The sequence below is a fragment of the Bubalus kerabau genome, chromosome 23 (assembly GCF_029407905.1).
Source record: "Bubalus kerabau isolate K-KA32 ecotype Philippines breed swamp buffalo chromosome 23, PCC_UOA_SB_1v2, whole genome shotgun sequence".
Lineage (NCBI taxonomy): Eukaryota > Metazoa > Chordata > Mammalia > Artiodactyla > Bovidae > Bubalus > Bubalus kerabau.
The window spans coordinates 28439135-28456999 of NC_073646.1; the positions used below are offsets into that span (position 1 = coordinate 28439135).

Consider the following 17865-nt stretch of genomic DNA (forward strand, 5'->3'; position numbering starts at 1 on the left):
AAGCTAGGCGTGTTAAACTTGGCGCAGACTACATATCCCAGCATGCACCGCAAGCGCCTCTAGTGCACTCACAACGATCAGATAGGTAACCACTACTCTCAACATTTTTTCTGCGACTGTGCAAGTCAGAGCACCAGGATCGAGAACTACAACTTCCGACCTGCAGAACAGCTGCGGCGCTATTTAAAAAGCGTCAGAGAGGCGGTGCCTGGCCACTCCCCTCTTTTCCAGTTCCGCTCACTTGGACGAGCTGCGAGGAGAGGGGCGGAGCGTTAGGCCTGAGCCAAGATGGCGGCTGCGAAGTCAACCCCCACGGACTCGCTCTCGTTCTGCCTCGCGCAGCTCACGGCGGCGGCCGGGGAGGGTCTAGGTGGGCGAAAGGACACAGCTACCAGCGAGACACCCTTGGGCCGTGCGCTCTTATCCCTCCGTACGCGCCACGTCAAGGCAGCCGGGGGAATAGAGCGCTTCCGGGCACGCGGCGGGCTCCGCCCCCTTCTCGCGCTGCTACGGCGAGCGGCTGCAGCGGGTCCCGCCCCGTCCCAGGCCGGCGCAGGCTCCGCCCCCTCGTCGGTCGAGTCAGCGGCTTCTTCTGGCCCCGCCCCTTCGCCGGGCTCCGCCCCCTCTGCTGCGTCACCAGCGACACCCTCGCCACCAGCGCGCCTGCGCAAGACGCTGGACTTGGCGCTCAGCATCCTGGCCAACTGCTGTACTGAAGGGGCGTGCCGGGCTGAAGTGCGCAGACTCGGAGGCATTCTCCCATTGGGTAAGTGCTCCGCCCTCACTTCCTAAAAGGTTTCCACCCATACCTCTGTCTGGGCCTGGGCGGAGTCTCGAGTTCTTTGTGCTGCAACCTGGAGGGTTGTGTTTTAGGACGGCGCAGCGCCCTCTGTTTTCTTGTCGTCGAGATACGTGACGTCACTTCTCTTTCTAGAAATTATATGCTAGCCCTGCTAGATCCGATAATTAAAGCTAATTACCTGGGTATTGATTAAGGATCACCTCTGTCGCATCTGGGCTAATGGAGGCCAAAAAGTTATTTGGTGACTTTGAAATGATTCTTAGTCCTCATTTATGTTCATAGCAGGCACTCAGTGCCTGCTGTGTCTAGCCTTGTGCAGAGCTCTGAAATCCCATTTGATGAGCTAGACTTCAGGTGTAGTGCTTCAGAAAGTGGGCTCTGCAGTCAGCTAGACCCATCAGAGACTAGGATTGTAAAGTGGGGTAATAATAATTACCTGAAAAAATTGGAATAGGGAGAAAATAAAATACAAAGACGGAGCACAGATACTCAAAGTATCTGTGACTGGGTACTCCCAGTTATTGAAAACTAGCACGTTAAGAACAAATCCTGGAAATCCCTGGTGGTCTAATGGTTAGGACTTGGTGCTTTCACTGCTGGGATCCAGGCTCCATACCTGGTCGGGGAACTGCAAGCCTCCAGGCACAGCCAAAAAAACTAGAACAAATCCTAAGCCAGTGTTATAACTATAAATGGAATGTAACCTTTAAAATTTGGGATGAAAGTGGAGAGTGGAAAAGTTGGCTTAAAGCTCAACATTCAGAAAACGAAGATCATGGCATCCGGTCCCATCACTTCATGGGAAATGGGGAAACAGTGGAAACAGTGTCAGACTTTATTTTTCTGGGCTCCAAAATCACTACAGATGGTGACTGCAGCCATGAAATTAAAAGACGCTTACTCCTTGGAAGGAAAGTTATGACCAACCTAGATAGCATATTCAAAAGCAGAGACATTACTTTGCCAACAAAGGTTCGTCTAGTCAAGGCTATGGTTTTTCCTGTGGTCATGTATGGATGTGAGAGTTGGACTGTGAAGAAGGCTGAGTGCCGAAGAATTGATGCTTTTGAAGTGTGGTGTTGGAGAAGACTCTTGAGAGTCCCTTGGACTGCAAGGAGATCCAACCAGTCTCCAGGCTGAAGGAGATCAGCCCTGGGATTTCTTTGGAAGGAATGATGCTAAAGCTGAGACTCCAGTACTTTGGCCACCTCATGCGAAGAGTTGACTCATTGGAAAAGACTCTGATGCTGGGAGGGATTGGGGGCAGGAGGAGGAGGAGACGACAGAGGATGAGATGGCATCACTGACTCCATGGACGTGAGTCTGGGTGAACTCCGGGAGTTGGTGATGGACAGGGAGGCCTGGCGTGCTGCAATTCATGGGGTTGCAAAGAGTCGGACACGACTGGGCGACTGATCTGATACTGAACTGAACTGATATTGTACATGTGTAATTTATATAGTGTACATTTTTAACTTATACAATAGTGCTTCTTAGGTGGCTCAGTGGTAAAGAATCTGCCTGCCAATGGAGGAGATGTGTGTTCAATCCCTAGGCCCGGAAGATCCCCTGGAGGAGGAAATAGCAACCCACTCCAGTATTCTTGCCTGGAAAATCCCATGCACAGAGAGGCCTGGCAGGCTGCAGTCCCTGGGGTCACAAGGAGTCAGACATGACTGAGCAACAGAGCACGCAACTTATATAGTATTGTGCATTATCTACATTTTAGTTTTTCAAATAAGAACAAACCCAGAAGATAGCAAGCTTTTCTGTTTACCAGCTAACTTGGCGCCTTCTAGTGGCAACATTGTGAACACAGCGTTCTTCATTGCCTGCCAGCTATAAACTTAGGCCTATTTTTATGAAATCTTTATTGTTTTGATAAAATAAAACATTATTTTCAGTTTTCATAAAATGTATCTGGACCATAATGTATTTGACAAGAGGCCTGGCACATTAAGTCCTCAATAAATATAAGTTTTGTTGTTAGTGTATAACCCCCATCATTCATTCACTGTTCTGTACTTTAAATATCTCCTGAATCCATCCCACTGCTTTGCCTTCTTCCATCACGTGCCCAGAGACTGTGCTGGGCTGTGCTGGTATCTGGGTCAACCCATCTTCTGCTCCCTCTGCCTTACTGTTTTCCCCTGTAATCCATTCTCCTCATGACTGCCGGTTTAGATCATGGCCTGTCCATTCTTAGAACCCTGTATGGCTCCCAGTGCCCTCACATTCAAGTCCTCATCTCTTGACCTGATAAAGCCCTTTGTGAAGTCATAACATAGACACTAGATCTCACTTTTGGGCCTTTGCAAAGGGTGCTACCAAACGCGAAATGTCCCTTAACACTCCCATCCACCGTCCACCTAGCAAACACCTACCTATCGAACTTTCCAGATCCTGCAAGTTTTAGGCCTATTCTGGAGGCCTTCCCTGACTCTCTGAGGCCACATTCTTTTTTTTTTTAATTAATTTATTTATTCTAATTGGAGGCTAATTACAATATTGTAGTGGTTTTTGCCATACATTGACATGAATCAGCCATGGATGTACATGTGTCCCCCATCCTGAACCCCCCCTCCCTCCTCCCTCCCCATCCCATCCCTCAGGGTCATCCCTGAGCACCCTGTCCTGAGGCCACGTTCTTGAGGTGATTAACGAGAGAGACAAGAAGGAGTAGAACCCTCAAGAGGCCAAACTCTCTTGCAGTGACTATTCTTCAGTGTGTGAAGACAGACAGCATCCAGAACCGAACCGCCCGTGCTCTGGGGAACTTAGCCATGGAACCTGAGAGCTGCGGGGACATCCACTGTGCTGGTGAGCGGGCTTTGAGGGTGGAGCCAGCTAGGGCTTGGGAATTAAAGAAGGGATGGGTGGGCCAGGGGCTGTCCTCACTCGCCCTCCATCTCCTCCCCCACCCCCAGGTGCTGTTCCCCTGCTCGTGGAGAGCCTGACGGCTTGCCAGGACTCCCAGTGCCGCCAGAGTGTGGTCCGCGCCCTCCGCAACCTGGCGGACTCACCCCAGCACCGCCTGGCCCTGGCCCAGCAGGGAGCAGTGCGCCCACTGGCTGAACTTCTGGCTGCAGCGCCAGATCCCGCGCTGACCTTGGCCTTGGTCCGTGCCCTCCTAGAGCTGAGTCGAGGCTGCTCCCGGGCCTGTGCTGAGCAGCTCAGTCTGGGTGGGGGACTTGGCCCACTGGTCAGCCTGGCCTCCCATCCCAAAAGAGCCGTGCGTGAGGCCACCATATTGATCCTCGCCAACCTGTGTGCCCAGGGCCTGGTGCGGCCTGCCCTGGGCAATGCTGGGGGCGTGGAGGTGCTGTTGGGTGAACTCCGGCGGCGCCGGGGCCTCAACGGGGCAAGCCCAGCCTCCCAGCAGCCCCTGGTGCGGGCCGTGTGTCTGCTGTGCAGGGAGGCTATCAACCGGGCCCGGCTGCGAGATGCTGGAGGCTTGGAGCTGTTGATGGGCTTGCTGCGGGATCCCCGTGCCAGTGCCTGGCACCCTCGTGTGGTGGCTGCCCTCGTGGGCTTCCTATATGATACAGGGGCCCTGGGCCGGCTTCAGGCTCTGGGATTGGTACCTCTCCTGGCTGGGCAGCTGTGTGGTGAGGCTGGCGATGAGGAAGAAGAGGGAAGAGAAGCTGCCTCCTGGGACTTCCCTGAGGAGAGGACCCCAGAGCGGGCAGAGGCCGGAAGCTTCCGAAGCCTCCAGTGAGTTCCCACCTGATGCTATGGGGTGGGGCCTCTTCACTACCCTCACTCACCCCGCCCCCACCCATTCTGTCTTTGTAAGACTTTGATTCTGACTCCTAATACCTTGTTCTCACTGAACATGACTGCCTTCCAGACCCCAAATATACCTCTTCTCTCTTGGAGCCACCTTTTGTTTGACCTTGGCTCTCCGCAGGTGGCACAGTGGTAAACAGCCCACCTGCCAATGCAAGAGATGCAAGAGACCTGGGTTCAGTCCCTGGGTCAGGAAGATCCCCTGGAGGAGGGTATGGCCACCCACTCCACTATTCTCACCTGGAGAATCCCATGGACAGAGGAACCTGGCAGGCTATGGCCCATAGTGTCGCAAAGAGTCAGACACGACTGAAGGGACTTAGCATGCATGCACACGTGCTGGGCCTCTTTGCTTACTGTTCCCTGTGCCCAGGGCACTCCTCCTCTGAGATGCCGTGATTAGAACTTAGGTTCATGGGGATTTGATTTAAAACGTCAGCTCTTTCCTTACCACCCCCCTCCCCATGTTTCTGTTCCCTTTTATTTTTTCTCCACACATATCGCTTCACAACACGCTGAACAGAAACTCTAGAAGGTCATGATCTTTTTTTGCTTTTGCTTCTCTGTAGTACCTGAAATGCACTTAGCATACACTAGGCAATAGGCAGTCAGGAATTGCTGAACGGGGTTGAGGGGGTGGGTGTTGGGATTCCCTTTTCCCCTGTCCTCCTCAGGCTGCCTTCTCTTCTGGCCTCAGTCACCTCTTGGAGGACCGCTCTTTTGACCTGCTCCCTCCCCTCGGCTCCGGGTTCCATATCCTTTGTCCCCCCTGCAGGTCCTGGCTGATCTCCGAGGGTTATGCTGCAGGCCCGGGAGACATCTCTCCCGACTGGTCCCCGGAGTGCTGTCCGCCGCCGCCAGAACCGGCCGATCTGACCAGCCCCACCTCGCTGCGGACGCCCCGCGCCCTGCGCCCGCCCGGCCGCAGCCCCACCGCCTCTGCCGCCGAGGAGCCCTGGGGCCGCGAGGGGCCGGCACTGCTGCTGCTGTCGCGCTTCTCCCAGGCTCCCGACCCCAGCGGGGCGCTGGTGACCGGCCCGGCCCTGTGCGGCCTGCTGGCCTATGTGACGGGCGCGCCGGGCCCGCCGAGCCCCCGCGCGCTGCGCATCCTGGCGCGGCTCACCTGCAACCCAGCCTGCCTCGAGGCCTTCGTGCGCAGCTACGGGGCGGCGCTACTGCGCGCCTGGCTGGTGCTCGGCGTCGCCCCCGACGACTGGCCGGCGCTGCGCACCCGGCAGGCCCGCCGCAGCCAGCACCAGCACCGGGAGTTGGGTGGGTCCTGCGCCCTTCTCACCCTTCCCCTCCCACTGTGCCTCAACTGCTCTCTCACTGCCATCCCTGGGAACAACAGCCACCAAGTGGTGGCCGGGAAGGACTCCCTTCTCCATTGCCCCCACACATAGTTCTTCAACCTCTGACTGTGTCTTGGGGCCCAGGGACCCCAGCACCAGGCTTGGCCTGAACAACTTAGAATCTGCCTCTCCTTCCCCAGTCTCTTCTCATTTCCCCGTATTCCTAACTTCTGCACTGTCCTTGACTCCACTGGGCACACTGATGTGAACTGCGGCTCAGGCACCACGTCTTCCCAGGCTCATGTCCTCCGAAAGTCCCCTTCCAACCCTGCCAGGGACTGCCCAGTCTTCTGTGCCCTGTTTTGGCCCTCAAGGGCCCAGAGTCATTCCCTGACCATCCCACTTCCTGTTCTGGCCCTTAACCTTCCAGTTCCTAGGGTTGGGTTGCCATCCCTCCAGGGCCTGAGGTCATCACCCTCTGCCTTGCCCTGAGGTCACCCCCTCCTTCCTCTCGGGGACCCAGGGGCCTCTCTTGCCCACCCCTACCCCCACCCCAGCTGCCAACCTGACTTGCCCTGCCTGCCCCTGCAGGTGAGATGCTGCTGCAGAACCTGACTGTGCAAGCCGAGTCACCCTTCGGAGTGGGGGCCCTCACCCACCTGCTGCTCTCTGGGAGCCCGGAGGACCGTGTGGCCTGCGCCCTGACCCTGCCCTTCATCTGTCGGTGAGGGAGACTTGGGTACCTCGTGGGGGCAGGGGACGCAAGATTGCTGTTCTCCAGCGCTGCCCTTTTCCAGCTTCTGAAAGATTCTCTTTTCCCCTCAAAGGAAGCCCTCTCTGTGGCGCCGGCTACTTCTGGACCAGGGCGGCCTCCGGCTCCTCCTCTCGGCGCTTACCCGGCCCGCTCCGCACCCGCTCTTTCTCTTTTTCGCCGCAGATTCCCTTTCCTGCCTCCAAGGCCTGGTGTCTCCCACGGGGAGCCCAGCCGTCCTACCTGCAATCCCCTTGGACCTAGACCCACCTTCCCCTTGCCTCTATGAACCTCTGCTGGGCCCAGCCCCCTTGCCAGCCCCCGACCTCCACTTCCTGCTGGACTCAGGCCTCCGGCTCCCTGCCCAACGAGCCGCCTCAGCCACTGCCTCCCCCTTCTTCCGGGCCCTGCTGGCTGGCAGCTTTGCCGAAGCCCAGATGGACCTAGTGCCCCTCCGAGGCCTGTCGCCCAGCGCGGCCTGGCCCATCCTGCATCACCTGCATGGCTGCCGGGGCTGTGGGGCCGCCCTGGGGCCTGTCCCTCCGCCAGGCCAGCCCCTGCTGGGCTCCGAAGCCGAGGAGGCTCTGGAGGCTGCTGGCCGTTTCCTGCTGCCAGGGCTGGAGGAGGAGCTGGAAGAAGCCGTGGGCCGCATCCACCTGGGACCCCAAGGTGGCCCAGAGTCAGTGGGGGAGGTGTTCCGCCTGGGCCGGCCGCGGCTGGCTGCCCACTGCGCACGCTGGACCCTGGGGCCGGGGCAGTGCCCCCGGAAGCGGGCCCTGGCTCTTGTGGGGCTTGTGGAAGCGGCCGGCGAGGAGGCTGGGCCCCTGACCGAGGCCTTACTGGCTGTGGTGATGGGGGTGGAGTCAGGGGGCAAGGGTCCCAGCCTAGACTGTTGATGTACCCTGGGGGGAGACCCAGGGATGAGTTAGCTAGAAGGAGGTCTCTCTCAATGGGAGGAGGCTGAGCAGAAGAAGTCACTGTTGAGGGCCCATGAGAGGATGGACCTGGAGCCCGGGGTGTCTGAAGACTCAGGAGTGAGAAGCCAAGGCCAGGGTCTGGGCATGGGGCCCTCGAGGTGGAGAACAGCCCAGGGCCCCAGGCACCTGGCCTGGCCCAGCTTTATGGATTTGGAATTAAAAGCTTTGGAGTCGGCTCCCCCTGTTGTATGGTGTCTCTGCTTCCTTTCCTGTGGGAGTACCTGCACATCTTAACCCATCCAGCAGGGTTGTGTCCAGGTGTCTGTGGCTCAGTGGGCCTCCCTGGTGGCTCAGCGGTAAAGAACCTGCCTACTCATGCAGGAGACGCAGGTTCAGTCCTGGGGTCTGGAAGATCCCCTGGAGAAGGAAATGAGAACCCACTCCAGTATTCTTGCCTGGGAAATCCCATGGATGGAGGATCCTGATGGGGCTCGTAGAGAGTCGGACATGACTTAGCAATTAAACAACAACTGTGTCTCAGTACAGGCCACCCTTGGCGTGCAGGAGTTTAATAAATAACAATGTGCAGGTTCCTGGAGCCCTGGGATATGCTGCAGTTGCCAGGCTGCTCCTGAGGATGTGGTTTTGGGCCCCAGGGGAAGCCTGCTTCCTGCTCAGGCTACTTCATTGTTCAGCCACCCACCCAGCTGGACACAGACCTGGATTGAGGCTGAGGGGATGTGTGGGTGGGGATGGATGTCCAAGACCTTGGCACTATGGTTTCATCACCCATCACCCATTGTGGATCTTCTGTCTCTGGGTCCATTTTCATCTCTTGGTCAAGTGTCCTGCTGTTTTTCTGAGGGAAGACCTATTGTGTTCTTCAAGTCCCTGAGGCCACTATTCATGCCCAGAGGGAGCTGGAGCCCTAGGCTGGCATTGCTTTGTTTGCCCAGGCGGGGTCTCCATAAACCTGGCTCCCAGATCATTGACCACTTAGGTGGCAGCCTGACTTTGAGGACAGGGCCTGGACTGGGGCTGTCCACTAACTTCTGGGAAGCCAAGGGGGCCCCTTGCTGCCTCTGAGAGTATCCAGGTCTTTGTTCTCATGATGTCCTTTACAACCACCCAGAGAGCTTTTTTTTAAATGGAATATATAAATATTTATGTAAGGACTTACTCGTTTCTCTCTCCAGCTTTTTTTTTTTTTCTTTCTTTTTGGCTGCATGGACGGCTCATGGGATCTCAGTTCCCTGACAAGGGGTCCAATCTGTGCCCCCTGCAGCCGAAGCTTGGAGTCCTAACCACTAGACCACCAGGGAATTCCCCAGAAAACTTTTTTAACAGTGCTGATGCCCGGGCCCTTTCTAACTGAATTGGACTGAGGGGAGAGTGCCTTGGGCATCAGTATTTTTTAAATTTATTTTTAATTAGTGGATAATTGCTTTACAATGCTGTGTTGGTTTCTGCCATACAACAATGCATATCAGCCATAAGGATACGAATGTCCTCTCCTTCCCAGCGGAGCCCCCTCCCCCCACATCAGTATTTTTTAAAAAGCCCCCGAGTTGCCATTCCAGTGCTCAGTTCTCGACCTGTGTCTGAGTTGAGACCCACAGTCTGTCTGCAGCACTGCTGTGTCCGTCCACACCTATCTCTAGTTTCTCATTTCCAACTTGATTTCTCAGTCCAGGGGAAGCCTCTTGTTCCTTTGTGGCCGGAGTCTGTGTCTTGCTTTCTTCTCTATATTCATCAGTATCTTGGGAAAGGGCTCTTGGGGGACAGGTCTGGGTCATCTCGGTGCAGGGGACAGTTGGCTGAGGTCTGGCTGCCTGGCAGCATTTCTCCTGAGTCTGCGTGGGACTTGGGCCTCCAGTTCTGTTTACCTGTGTCTGTATGTCTGTTTCCAACTCTATGGCTTAGAGTCTGTGGATGGGTTCATCATCTCTGTCTCTTGGAGATTTCTTTGTATCCAGTTTGTATGCCTTTTGGGATCTCTGTTATATCATTGTCACAGTCTCTTAGGGAAGATCTCTGAACCTGGGACCTGACAGATCCTTAGAACATCACCACTGCCTCCAACTCCAAAATTCTGTCTAGAGCAATCTTCTGAGAATAGCAGGGGGTGGGAGAGGAGCTCTGTCTAGGACTCAAAGTACTAACTTTGGGGATGGGGGGAGGTGGGCTTGGGGGCCTCATTCTGTGTCTAAAAGTCTCACTGAGCAGAGGATCCCGGGCTTTTTCTGGAGGAGCCACTTCTCTTACTCCGATTCTGGCCGCCTGGGGCTCCCTGCAGCTGAGGCCAAGGCTGGGGTGTGGCCGTCTGCGCAGCAGGCAGGCGGGCTGGGCCTGGGTGGGCCGGGGCCCTCCCTCCCTTACAGGCCCCCACCCCGGGTTCTCCCGTTCTCCCCCCTCTCCGCCCCCCCCGTCCCCCCTCCAGCCTTATCCCAGCGGGTCCCGGCTTCCTTACATGGTCACGGCTGGGCCTCCAGCTCCCGGACGTCCCCCGCCCCCCGCCCCCACCGGACACGGCCCCCGCCCTGCTCGCCCCGCGCGGTCTGCCCGCGCCCCGTCATGGAGGACCTGGGTGAGTGGGGTCCGGGTCCCCTTGTCCCCAAGCCCCTCACCACTGCCTGGACCCGCTTCCCCATCCTGGGGCCCCCTCGCACTCCCGGCATCTCTCCATCCCTGCCTCCCGGTCTTCTCGCTTCTGGTCTCTGCCGGCGCCTCCTTTCCGACTCCACGTCCCCCTTCCTGCCGCTCCCTTCCTGCCTTTGCCAGACTGGTCGCTCCCTCCCTTCTTCCTTCACTTCGCTCCCCCGTCGCTGGCTGCATATGGATGGGCAGGGAGGTGCAGAGCCTGCGGGCGCCTGTGCTCGGGAGTTCTGGGAAGGGAGGAGTTAAAAGGACCTTGGGTCCAGGGACTGGGAAAGTAGTCGGGAAAGGAGACTATGACAGTAAGTTCTGGAGAAGAAAATGGGCTTGCCCTAGGGTTTGGGAAACGAAAGAGTTAAGGGCCCTTAAATAAGGTAGGGTCAGGTCCTTGGGGCAGAAAGTAAATATAATAGATGAGTGCCGAGATGCCAGGGAGAGGTTAAGGGTTCCATCAAGGCGCTCAGAGATGCAGAGTAAAGGGGCAGGGACTTCTAAATTCTGAAAGGTAAAGAGTTCAGATTCTGGATCTGGGGATGGAGACAGGGAGAGTTGGGTTGTGTGTGTTGGGGGAGGGGGGTGTGCTGTCTGTCCCTCCGACTTGGGGCAGAAAGGAGGACCCACGCATCTCATCCTCCCTTGTCGTTTGGAACCGGGGCAGGAAGGCAGTGCGCTCCGTGGAGAGAAGGAGTTCCAGCACCCTGCGGTAGGGGGTGCTGCTCAGAATGAGTAACGAGCACTGGTACTGAAGAAAAAACCAATCAGAAAGCAGGTCCCGGCAGACTCACCAATGAGGTGCATAGGGTGGAGCCCAGTGGCATCTGGAGGTGGGCCAGGGCTGGGAGGGGCCTGTTTAGGTGTAGGGGGTGTGGCAGAAAGAGCATCCAATCAGAAAGCAGGTGTCAGGCATACAGCCAATTGAGCAATTTGGGGTGGAGCCATATTTGCCTCCAGTAAAGAGCCAATTTTGACTGTATTACCGAAGATTCATAGAATTAAAGAGTCAGGTAGATGAATTAGTAAATGACTCTCAGGATAAGCCACGTGGGATATTGTGACCGTAAATAGTCCTTGCTGCCCTTGGTCTGCCTTGTATTTCTTCTGATTCTTGACCTCTACTCTTAATACTCGCTTCTGTCCTCCTCAAATACTGCCCACTTAGAACACTTATTCTCTGATCTCTTAAGGCCCTGTCTCTGCCTTAACCTTGACCTCTCAACCTCTCACCTTTGACGGCCTCTCCCTGCAGATGCCCTGCTATCTGACCTGGAGACCACAACCTCACACATGCCAAGGTCAGGAGCTCTAAAAGAGCGGCCCCCAGAGCCCCTCACGTCTCCTCTGACACAGGTGAGCTCAGATGCTGGGGAGAGGGACAACCACTCAGGCCAGGTTTGGTGAGAGGAAAGGAAACCCGGGCCTGAGTAGGGCAGAGTACGGGCGTATCATCCACATACATGTCCTTCTCTATAGATGGGGCCTGGGGAATCTTCAGGAGCCTCCGGGGACAAAGACCATCTGTACAGGTGAGAAGACTGGGGATGGGGGGATGGGGTGGCCAATTAAGACTCAGGCTTGTATTCCCCACCCCTGAACCCAAGCTCCCACCCTCTTTCCCAGCACGGTATGCAAGCCTCGGTCCCCGAAGCCTGCAGCCCCTGCCACCCCTCCATTCTCCTCTTCCTGCGGTGTCTTGGGCACGGGGCTCTGTGAGCTAGACAGGTTGCTTCAGGAACTTAACGCTACTCAGTTCAACATAACAGGTACCAGGGTTACTGGGACAAGCCTTGATGGGATGGGGGGCAGGGCAGGGCTGGGCAGAGACTAAGGGGGGTAGCCATTTCCTTCTCCAGGGGATATTCCTGACCCAAGGATTGAACCAGGGTCTCCTGCCTTGCAGATGGATTCTTTACTGTCCAAGTCACTAAGGAAGCCCATAGACTTCCCAGGGTAGCAGCTAAAGGGATGCGAGCCTTAACTGGGAAGGAGGCTAGCACATGGCCCCATGCCCAGTGCCCTTCTCTCCTCTCTGCAGATGAAATAATGTCTCAGTTCCCATCTAGCAAGGAGACAGCAGGGGAGCAGAAGGAGGACCAGTCTGAGGACAAGAAAAGGCCCAGCCCGTGAGTCTGGCATAGCTGGCAGGGTTGGGAAAGAGGTGGTCAGTTCTGGATGCTGGGGTTACTGGAGGAAGTGTTACCCTGAGACTCTGAGCTGACACAAGTTGTGTTCTTCACAGCCCTCCCAGCCCCTCCCCTGTTCTCCCAAAGCCTTCAGCCACCTCAGCCACCCTGGAGCTAGATAGACTGATGGCCTCACTCTCTGACTTCCGTGTCCAGAACCATGTGAGTTACTCAGGGAGTGCGGGGTAGACCACTATGGATTTATGGCTCTCGACCCATCTGAGACCTTCTCACACATGCTGCCCTGCTGACTCAACTCCCCTGTCCTCACTACTGCAGCTTCCAGCCTCAGGGCCCACCCCACCACCAGTGCCAAGCTCCATGAGTGAGGACGCCCCCTCCCCACCAGGGCCCACCAACAAAGGCAGCCTGGACACCATGCTGGGGCTGCTTCAGTCTGACCTCAGCCGCCGTGGCGTTCCCACCCAGGCCAAGGGCCTCTGTGGCTCCTGCAATAAACCCATTGCTGGGCAAGTAAGTGTAGCTCTGTGAGTAAGGGGGTAGAGACCTATGTGTGCCAAGTCACTTCAGTCATGTCCAACTCTTTGCAATCCTATGGACTGTGACCCACTAGGCTCCTCTGTCCATGGGATTCTCCAAGCAAGTGTACTGGCGTGGGTTGCCATGCCCTCCTCCAGGGGATCTTCCCCATCCAGGAATCGAACCTGCATCTCTTATATCTCCTGCTTTGGCAGACAAGTTCTTTACTACTAGCACCACCTGGGAAGCCCAGAGACCTATAGACTCATTTCACTGAGAGCCAGTGGGTATTACTGTTATTCATATTTTGCGGATGAGGAAATTGAAGCTGTGAGTCAGAGAGCAAGTGAGTGGCAGAGTAAGAATTCCAACCCAGGTTTTATTTATTCTAGTCCTACTGTGTGCCAGACATTATGCTAACTCCTTTACAAACCCCCATGTAATTTTTTAAATTAGTCAATTTATTTCGTTTCTGGTTGCACTGGGTCTTCATTGCTGTGCGTGGGCTTTCTCTCCTTGCAGAGATTCGGGCTACTGTCTCGTTGTAGTGTGCAGGCTTCTTATTGAGGTGGCTTTTCTTGTTGCAGAGCACAGGCTCTAGACACAAGAACTGCAGTAGTTGCAGCCCATGGGCTCAGTAGTTGAGGCTCATAGGCTTTACAGCATGTGCTCAGTCGTTGTGGTGCTCAGGCTTAGTTGCTCAGAGGTATGTGGGATCTTCCTGGAGCAGGGATCAAACCTGTGTCCCCTACATTGGCAGGCAGATTCTTATCCACTGCACCACCGGGGAAGTCCCCCCTCTCATTTAATCTTCACAAAAGCCTCATTGGCTCCACCCACCATCTCTTCAGGACCCACAAAGACTTTCTCCTCTACCAGTCTGGTTTGGGAGCTCCATTTCTTGGCTTATTGACTGAGCAGATGTTATGGGCAACTGTGCCCAGCGGTTGATCTAGATCCTCCTGCTAGATAAAGTGCCCTACCGCCATCCATTTTGGTGAGAATTTCCAATCTCAGCAGAGCAGGGTGACATTATGAATTTTCTAAGCACTTTCACCTTCATGGGCCCCTTCCTCCATTAAAAAATATATAAATTGCATTTTATGACAGTTGGAGTGAAGATGAATACATTAATATATATTTAGTCATTTTCTTCTAGCTATTTTTTTTCTTCTAATTTTAAAAGAAATTACAACTTTTTTGTGGCCTACAGAAAGTATGGTGGGCCCTAGGTACTGTGCTGGAAGCTGGCTTAAATCTCCATAGCTTTGGGTTTGAGTTACTTGGACATTCGATACTTCATCCTGACTTCTCAGAGATAAGATGTGAAAAGTGCCACGTAAACCTTGGCTCACTGGGCATCTGGCAGCCCCAGGCCCACTCTGACCCCCGCCTCAACCCCCAACTCGCAGGTGGTGACGGCGCTTGGCCGTGCTTGGCACCCTGAGCACTTCGTTTGCGGTGGCTGTTCCACCGCCCTGGGAGGCAGCAGCTTCTTCGAGAAGGATGGAGCTCCCTTCTGTCCTGAGTGCTACTTCGAGCGCTTCTCTCCGCGATGTGGCCTCTGCAATCAACCCATCCGACACGTGAGCCCCGCCTGGACCACAAGCCCCGCCTCTGTTTCACCCAAGGAGCCTGTGGGATGAGCCTCATCCACTTGCGCGATTCCCATCCCCACCCCAGGCGCTTCCAGGGTTCTCTTCCGCAGCTCTTTAGACTCCGCGCTCTTTGATTCCCAAGTTCCTGCTTAGGTCTCCCGCAGCTTCAACTCATACTTCAAGCCACTCATTTAGGTTCAGGGTGGAAGAGGGAAGGGAGAGGAAATGGCGGGGGGGGGGGGGGGGGGGGGCGGGGGGCGGCACGCTGAGTGTTCAGTTTCATTTCCCGCAGAAGATGGTTACTGCCTTGGGCACCCACTGGCACCCGGAGCATTTCTGCTGCGTTAGTTGCGGGGAGCCCTTCGGAGATGAGGGTGAGAGCTTGACTCCCATCTCTAAAGCCGCGGGTCCGCTCGACATCCCGCCCCGCTCCCTTTGGGCCCGCCCACTAGGACTTTCGAAATCCTCGCGGGCCTGAATTTTCTCCTGCTCTCTCCGGGACCCGGCCTATCCCACCTGCGAATTCCCATCCCACTCGCTCCCGCTCTGCTCCCCGCCCAGACCCTATCCCTCTCCACCGACTGCGTCCTCTCACTGCGCTGCTTCCGGCCCCCCAGTCTCAGATCTTTGTGGGCTCCCGGAGCCACCTCGCACCCTTTTCCTTCCTCCTTACTCTGTTCCCGCTCCTAGGTTTCCACGAGCGGGAGGGCCGCCCTTACTGCCGCCGGGACTTCCTACAGCTGTTCGCGCCGCGCTGCCAGGGTTGTCAAGGCCCCATTCTGGACAACTACATCTCGGCGCTCAGTGCGCTCTGGCATCCGGACTGTTTCGTCTGCAGGGTACTCGACTGTGAGGGGCGGGACCTTGGAGGGAGGGGCCAGTAGGGGCGGGACTAGGAGTCGGGGCGGGGTTAATAGTCGGAGCGGGGTCCCGGGAGGCGGGGCTTCATGCTCGCTGGAGGTGCGAGGGGCTGCTGGAGTCTCGGGGGGTTATTCAGCTCCAAAAGGGGGTTATTTGGTCTGTAGGTTGGCCCTGACCCATCATTTCGTGGTTTCCCTTCCTCAGGAATGTTTCGCGCCCTTCTCGGGAGGCAGCTTTTTCGAGCACGAGGGCCGCCCGCTGTGCGAGAACCATTTCCACGCGCGGCGCGGGTCTCTGTGCGCCACGTGTGGCCTCCCGGTGACCGGCCGATGCGTGTCGGCCCTGGGCCGCCGCTTCCACCCGGACCACTTCACCTGCACCTTCTGCCTGCGCCCGCTCACCAAGGGCTCCTTCCAGGAGCGCGCGGGCAAGCCCTACTGCCAGCCCTGCTTCCTCAAGCTCTTCGGCTGACCGCCTGCCGGGCTCGCCCCTCCGGGAGAGCGGAGCCACAACAACCTCGCCTTTCCCCCCACGCCCTCAAAAGATCGGGCTCTCTAGACCCCAAGGCCTTGCTGTTGGAGCTTCGGGCTCCACCAGCCCGGCTTCTTGAGGCCCCACCACACTGCAGGGACTGGCCCCGAAGGTACTGTACGTTCTCCGTGGGCGAGTTCAGAAAAGGCTCAGTGAACCCTTAAGGCCACTCGCCTCCCGAAGTGGGTCCGTACACAGACCGATCCCACGTGAGCCCTTCACTTTGTTCTCAGCCTTGAGGGAGCCCCCGGACTGGAGGAGGGCCCCTGCAATTCTCACGAATCCAAGGCCAGGCCAAGACGTCCCTCTCCCCTCGCCCCCCACTGTTCTGTGCACTTTTTTCTACCTACATAAACACACATTCCACGTCACATCGGTGCTGTGTCTCTGCGCGGAAGTGGCTCGCGTCGCGACGCCCCGCCCCTTGTACTGCTCTGGCCGCTGGCTCTAGGCCGCCGCGTTGCAGCGGGAGCCGGACCTGCAGCCTCAGCCCTTCAGATGAGCCTGAGGCTGGAAAGGTCGGCCACGTGCGCAGGATCGTATAGAAGGCTGCCCACCAGCCGGGATGGGAATTCAAGCGGAGCCCCATCAAACCTTCCGGTCCCCAATCCCCCACCCTTCAGCTCCTTATATTCTTGAAATAAGCACTTAATCTGTACCCACTCCCTCCACCCTTGCCACCTTGTCTGGTCTCCAGATTTCCCCCCCTCCTTTAATAATTTAAAATTTTTTTTTTACTTTTTGGCCACGCTGCGCGGCATGTGGGATCTTAGCTCCCCTACCAGGGATCGAACTTGCACCCCCTGCATTGGAAGTGCCGTTTTAACCACTTGGCCATCAAGGCAGTCCCACCCCCTTAAAAGACCCTCAGAGATGGGGCTCCATTTGAAAGTGCCAATTTATTCCCACCCTTTGGATCTGACCATTAAATTTCAGCTTCTCTCATATTAGTATTGACTTATAACATCTGCTTTAGGCAGAAGATGGCACTTAGGGTGGTCAGGAGACTGAGGGAAACTGGGAGCTGTACAAACTAGAAAGAGGCTTCTAACTCAGCTTGGAAGTCAAAGAGGGCTTCCTGGAGGAGGTGACACACAAGCCAAGCCCCTGCAGAGAAGGGTGAGACCAGGGGTTCTTAGGTGTGGAGAGGTTCAGGCTGCATCTGAATCCCCAAACCCCAGGGGTCTTTCTAAGCCCAATATCTTAGACCCTGCAGTTCCCTAAGAAGGGGGCCTAGATTCCTGCTCTAACTACAGGGACCTTTGAGACTGGAAACAATGGCTCCCCAAAGGCCCTTCCAGCTCAAAGAGGGGCTAACAGCCAAGGAGAACAGCTGTGGTATGGGCAAGAGCCAAAGGTGAGGTTCTCTGCCTTGGCTTTGGGCAAACCACCTTCCCCAGATTCTTTCCTCTCTGAAGCTCCCCTCCTGGATCTTCCTAAGCCTCCGACTCTTCCTCTTTCACAAATCCTCCCTGGAGAGTGCTGTCCATCCCTTGGCTTGTAACTGCCTCCTAGTCTTGAGCCGTTTATTTCCCAAGAGTTCATTGACCACATACTGTGCTAGGGTCCATGCTGGGTGCTGAGAAACATGTTCCTTCGACTCCTGGTCTCGTAGGAGAGACAGATGGGGAAAAAAAAAAAGAAAACCGCAATGACAAGTGTAATAAAGTACAGAAACTCCCCTGATGGCCTAGATAAAGCTGGTTCTTTTCCCTAGTTTCCACCCATAGCACCTCCCTAGTCCCTCACTTATCACTAATGCAAACAGGTATTTGTTGCTTGTTCATTTATTTATTTTTTTTACTGGCCTCTGTAGTTGCAGCAAGTGGGCTTAGGTGCTCCTAGGCATGTGGGCTCTTAGTTACCCGACCAGGGATGGAATCCTTGTCCCCTGCCTTGAAAGGTGGATTCTCAAGCACTGAGCCACCAGGGAAGTCCCATGCTTGTTTATTTCTGAAATGAAGGCAAGCTCCTGGGAGCTTGTCTGTCAAATGACACATTTGTTTTGC

General features: G+C 55.9%; 2 protein-coding genes across 3 annotated transcripts; both read left to right on the forward strand.

Annotated features, from left to right (window-relative positions):
- The first annotated feature begins 266 nt into the window (after positions 1–266).
- ARMC5 (armadillo repeat containing 5) lies at positions 267–7954 on the forward strand. Its single transcript, XM_055562066.1, has 6 exons — positions 267–766; positions 3515–3622; positions 3730–4516; positions 5367–5863; positions 6475–6607; positions 6711–7954. Exons 1-6 carry the CDS (start codon positions 289–291, stop codon positions 7528–7530), a joined length of 2823 nt encoding a protein of 940 aa, XP_055418041.1. The 5' UTR covers positions 267–288; the 3' UTR covers positions 7531–7954.
- Positions 7955–10086: 2132 nt separating this feature from the next.
- On the forward strand, positions 10087–16801 carry TGFB1I1 (transforming growth factor beta 1 induced transcript 1). Of its 2 annotated transcripts, none has more exons than XM_055561719.1 (11): positions 10087–10138; positions 11453–11553; positions 11677–11729; positions 11824–11966; positions 12239–12326; positions 12443–12548; positions 12666–12860; positions 14279–14452; positions 14757–14838; positions 15155–15303; positions 15530–16801. In XM_055561719.1, exons 1-11 carry the CDS (start codon positions 10126–10128, stop codon positions 15794–15796), a joined length of 1371 nt encoding a protein of 456 aa, XP_055417694.1. In that variant the 5' UTR covers positions 10087–10125; the 3' UTR covers positions 15797–16801. The 2 variants fall into 2 exon arrangements, with proteins under 2 accessions (XP_055417694.1, XP_055417695.1); XM_055561720.1 differs by having other exon boundaries at positions 10121–10138; positions 11391–11553.
- Positions 16802–17865: the final 1064 nt, after the last annotated feature.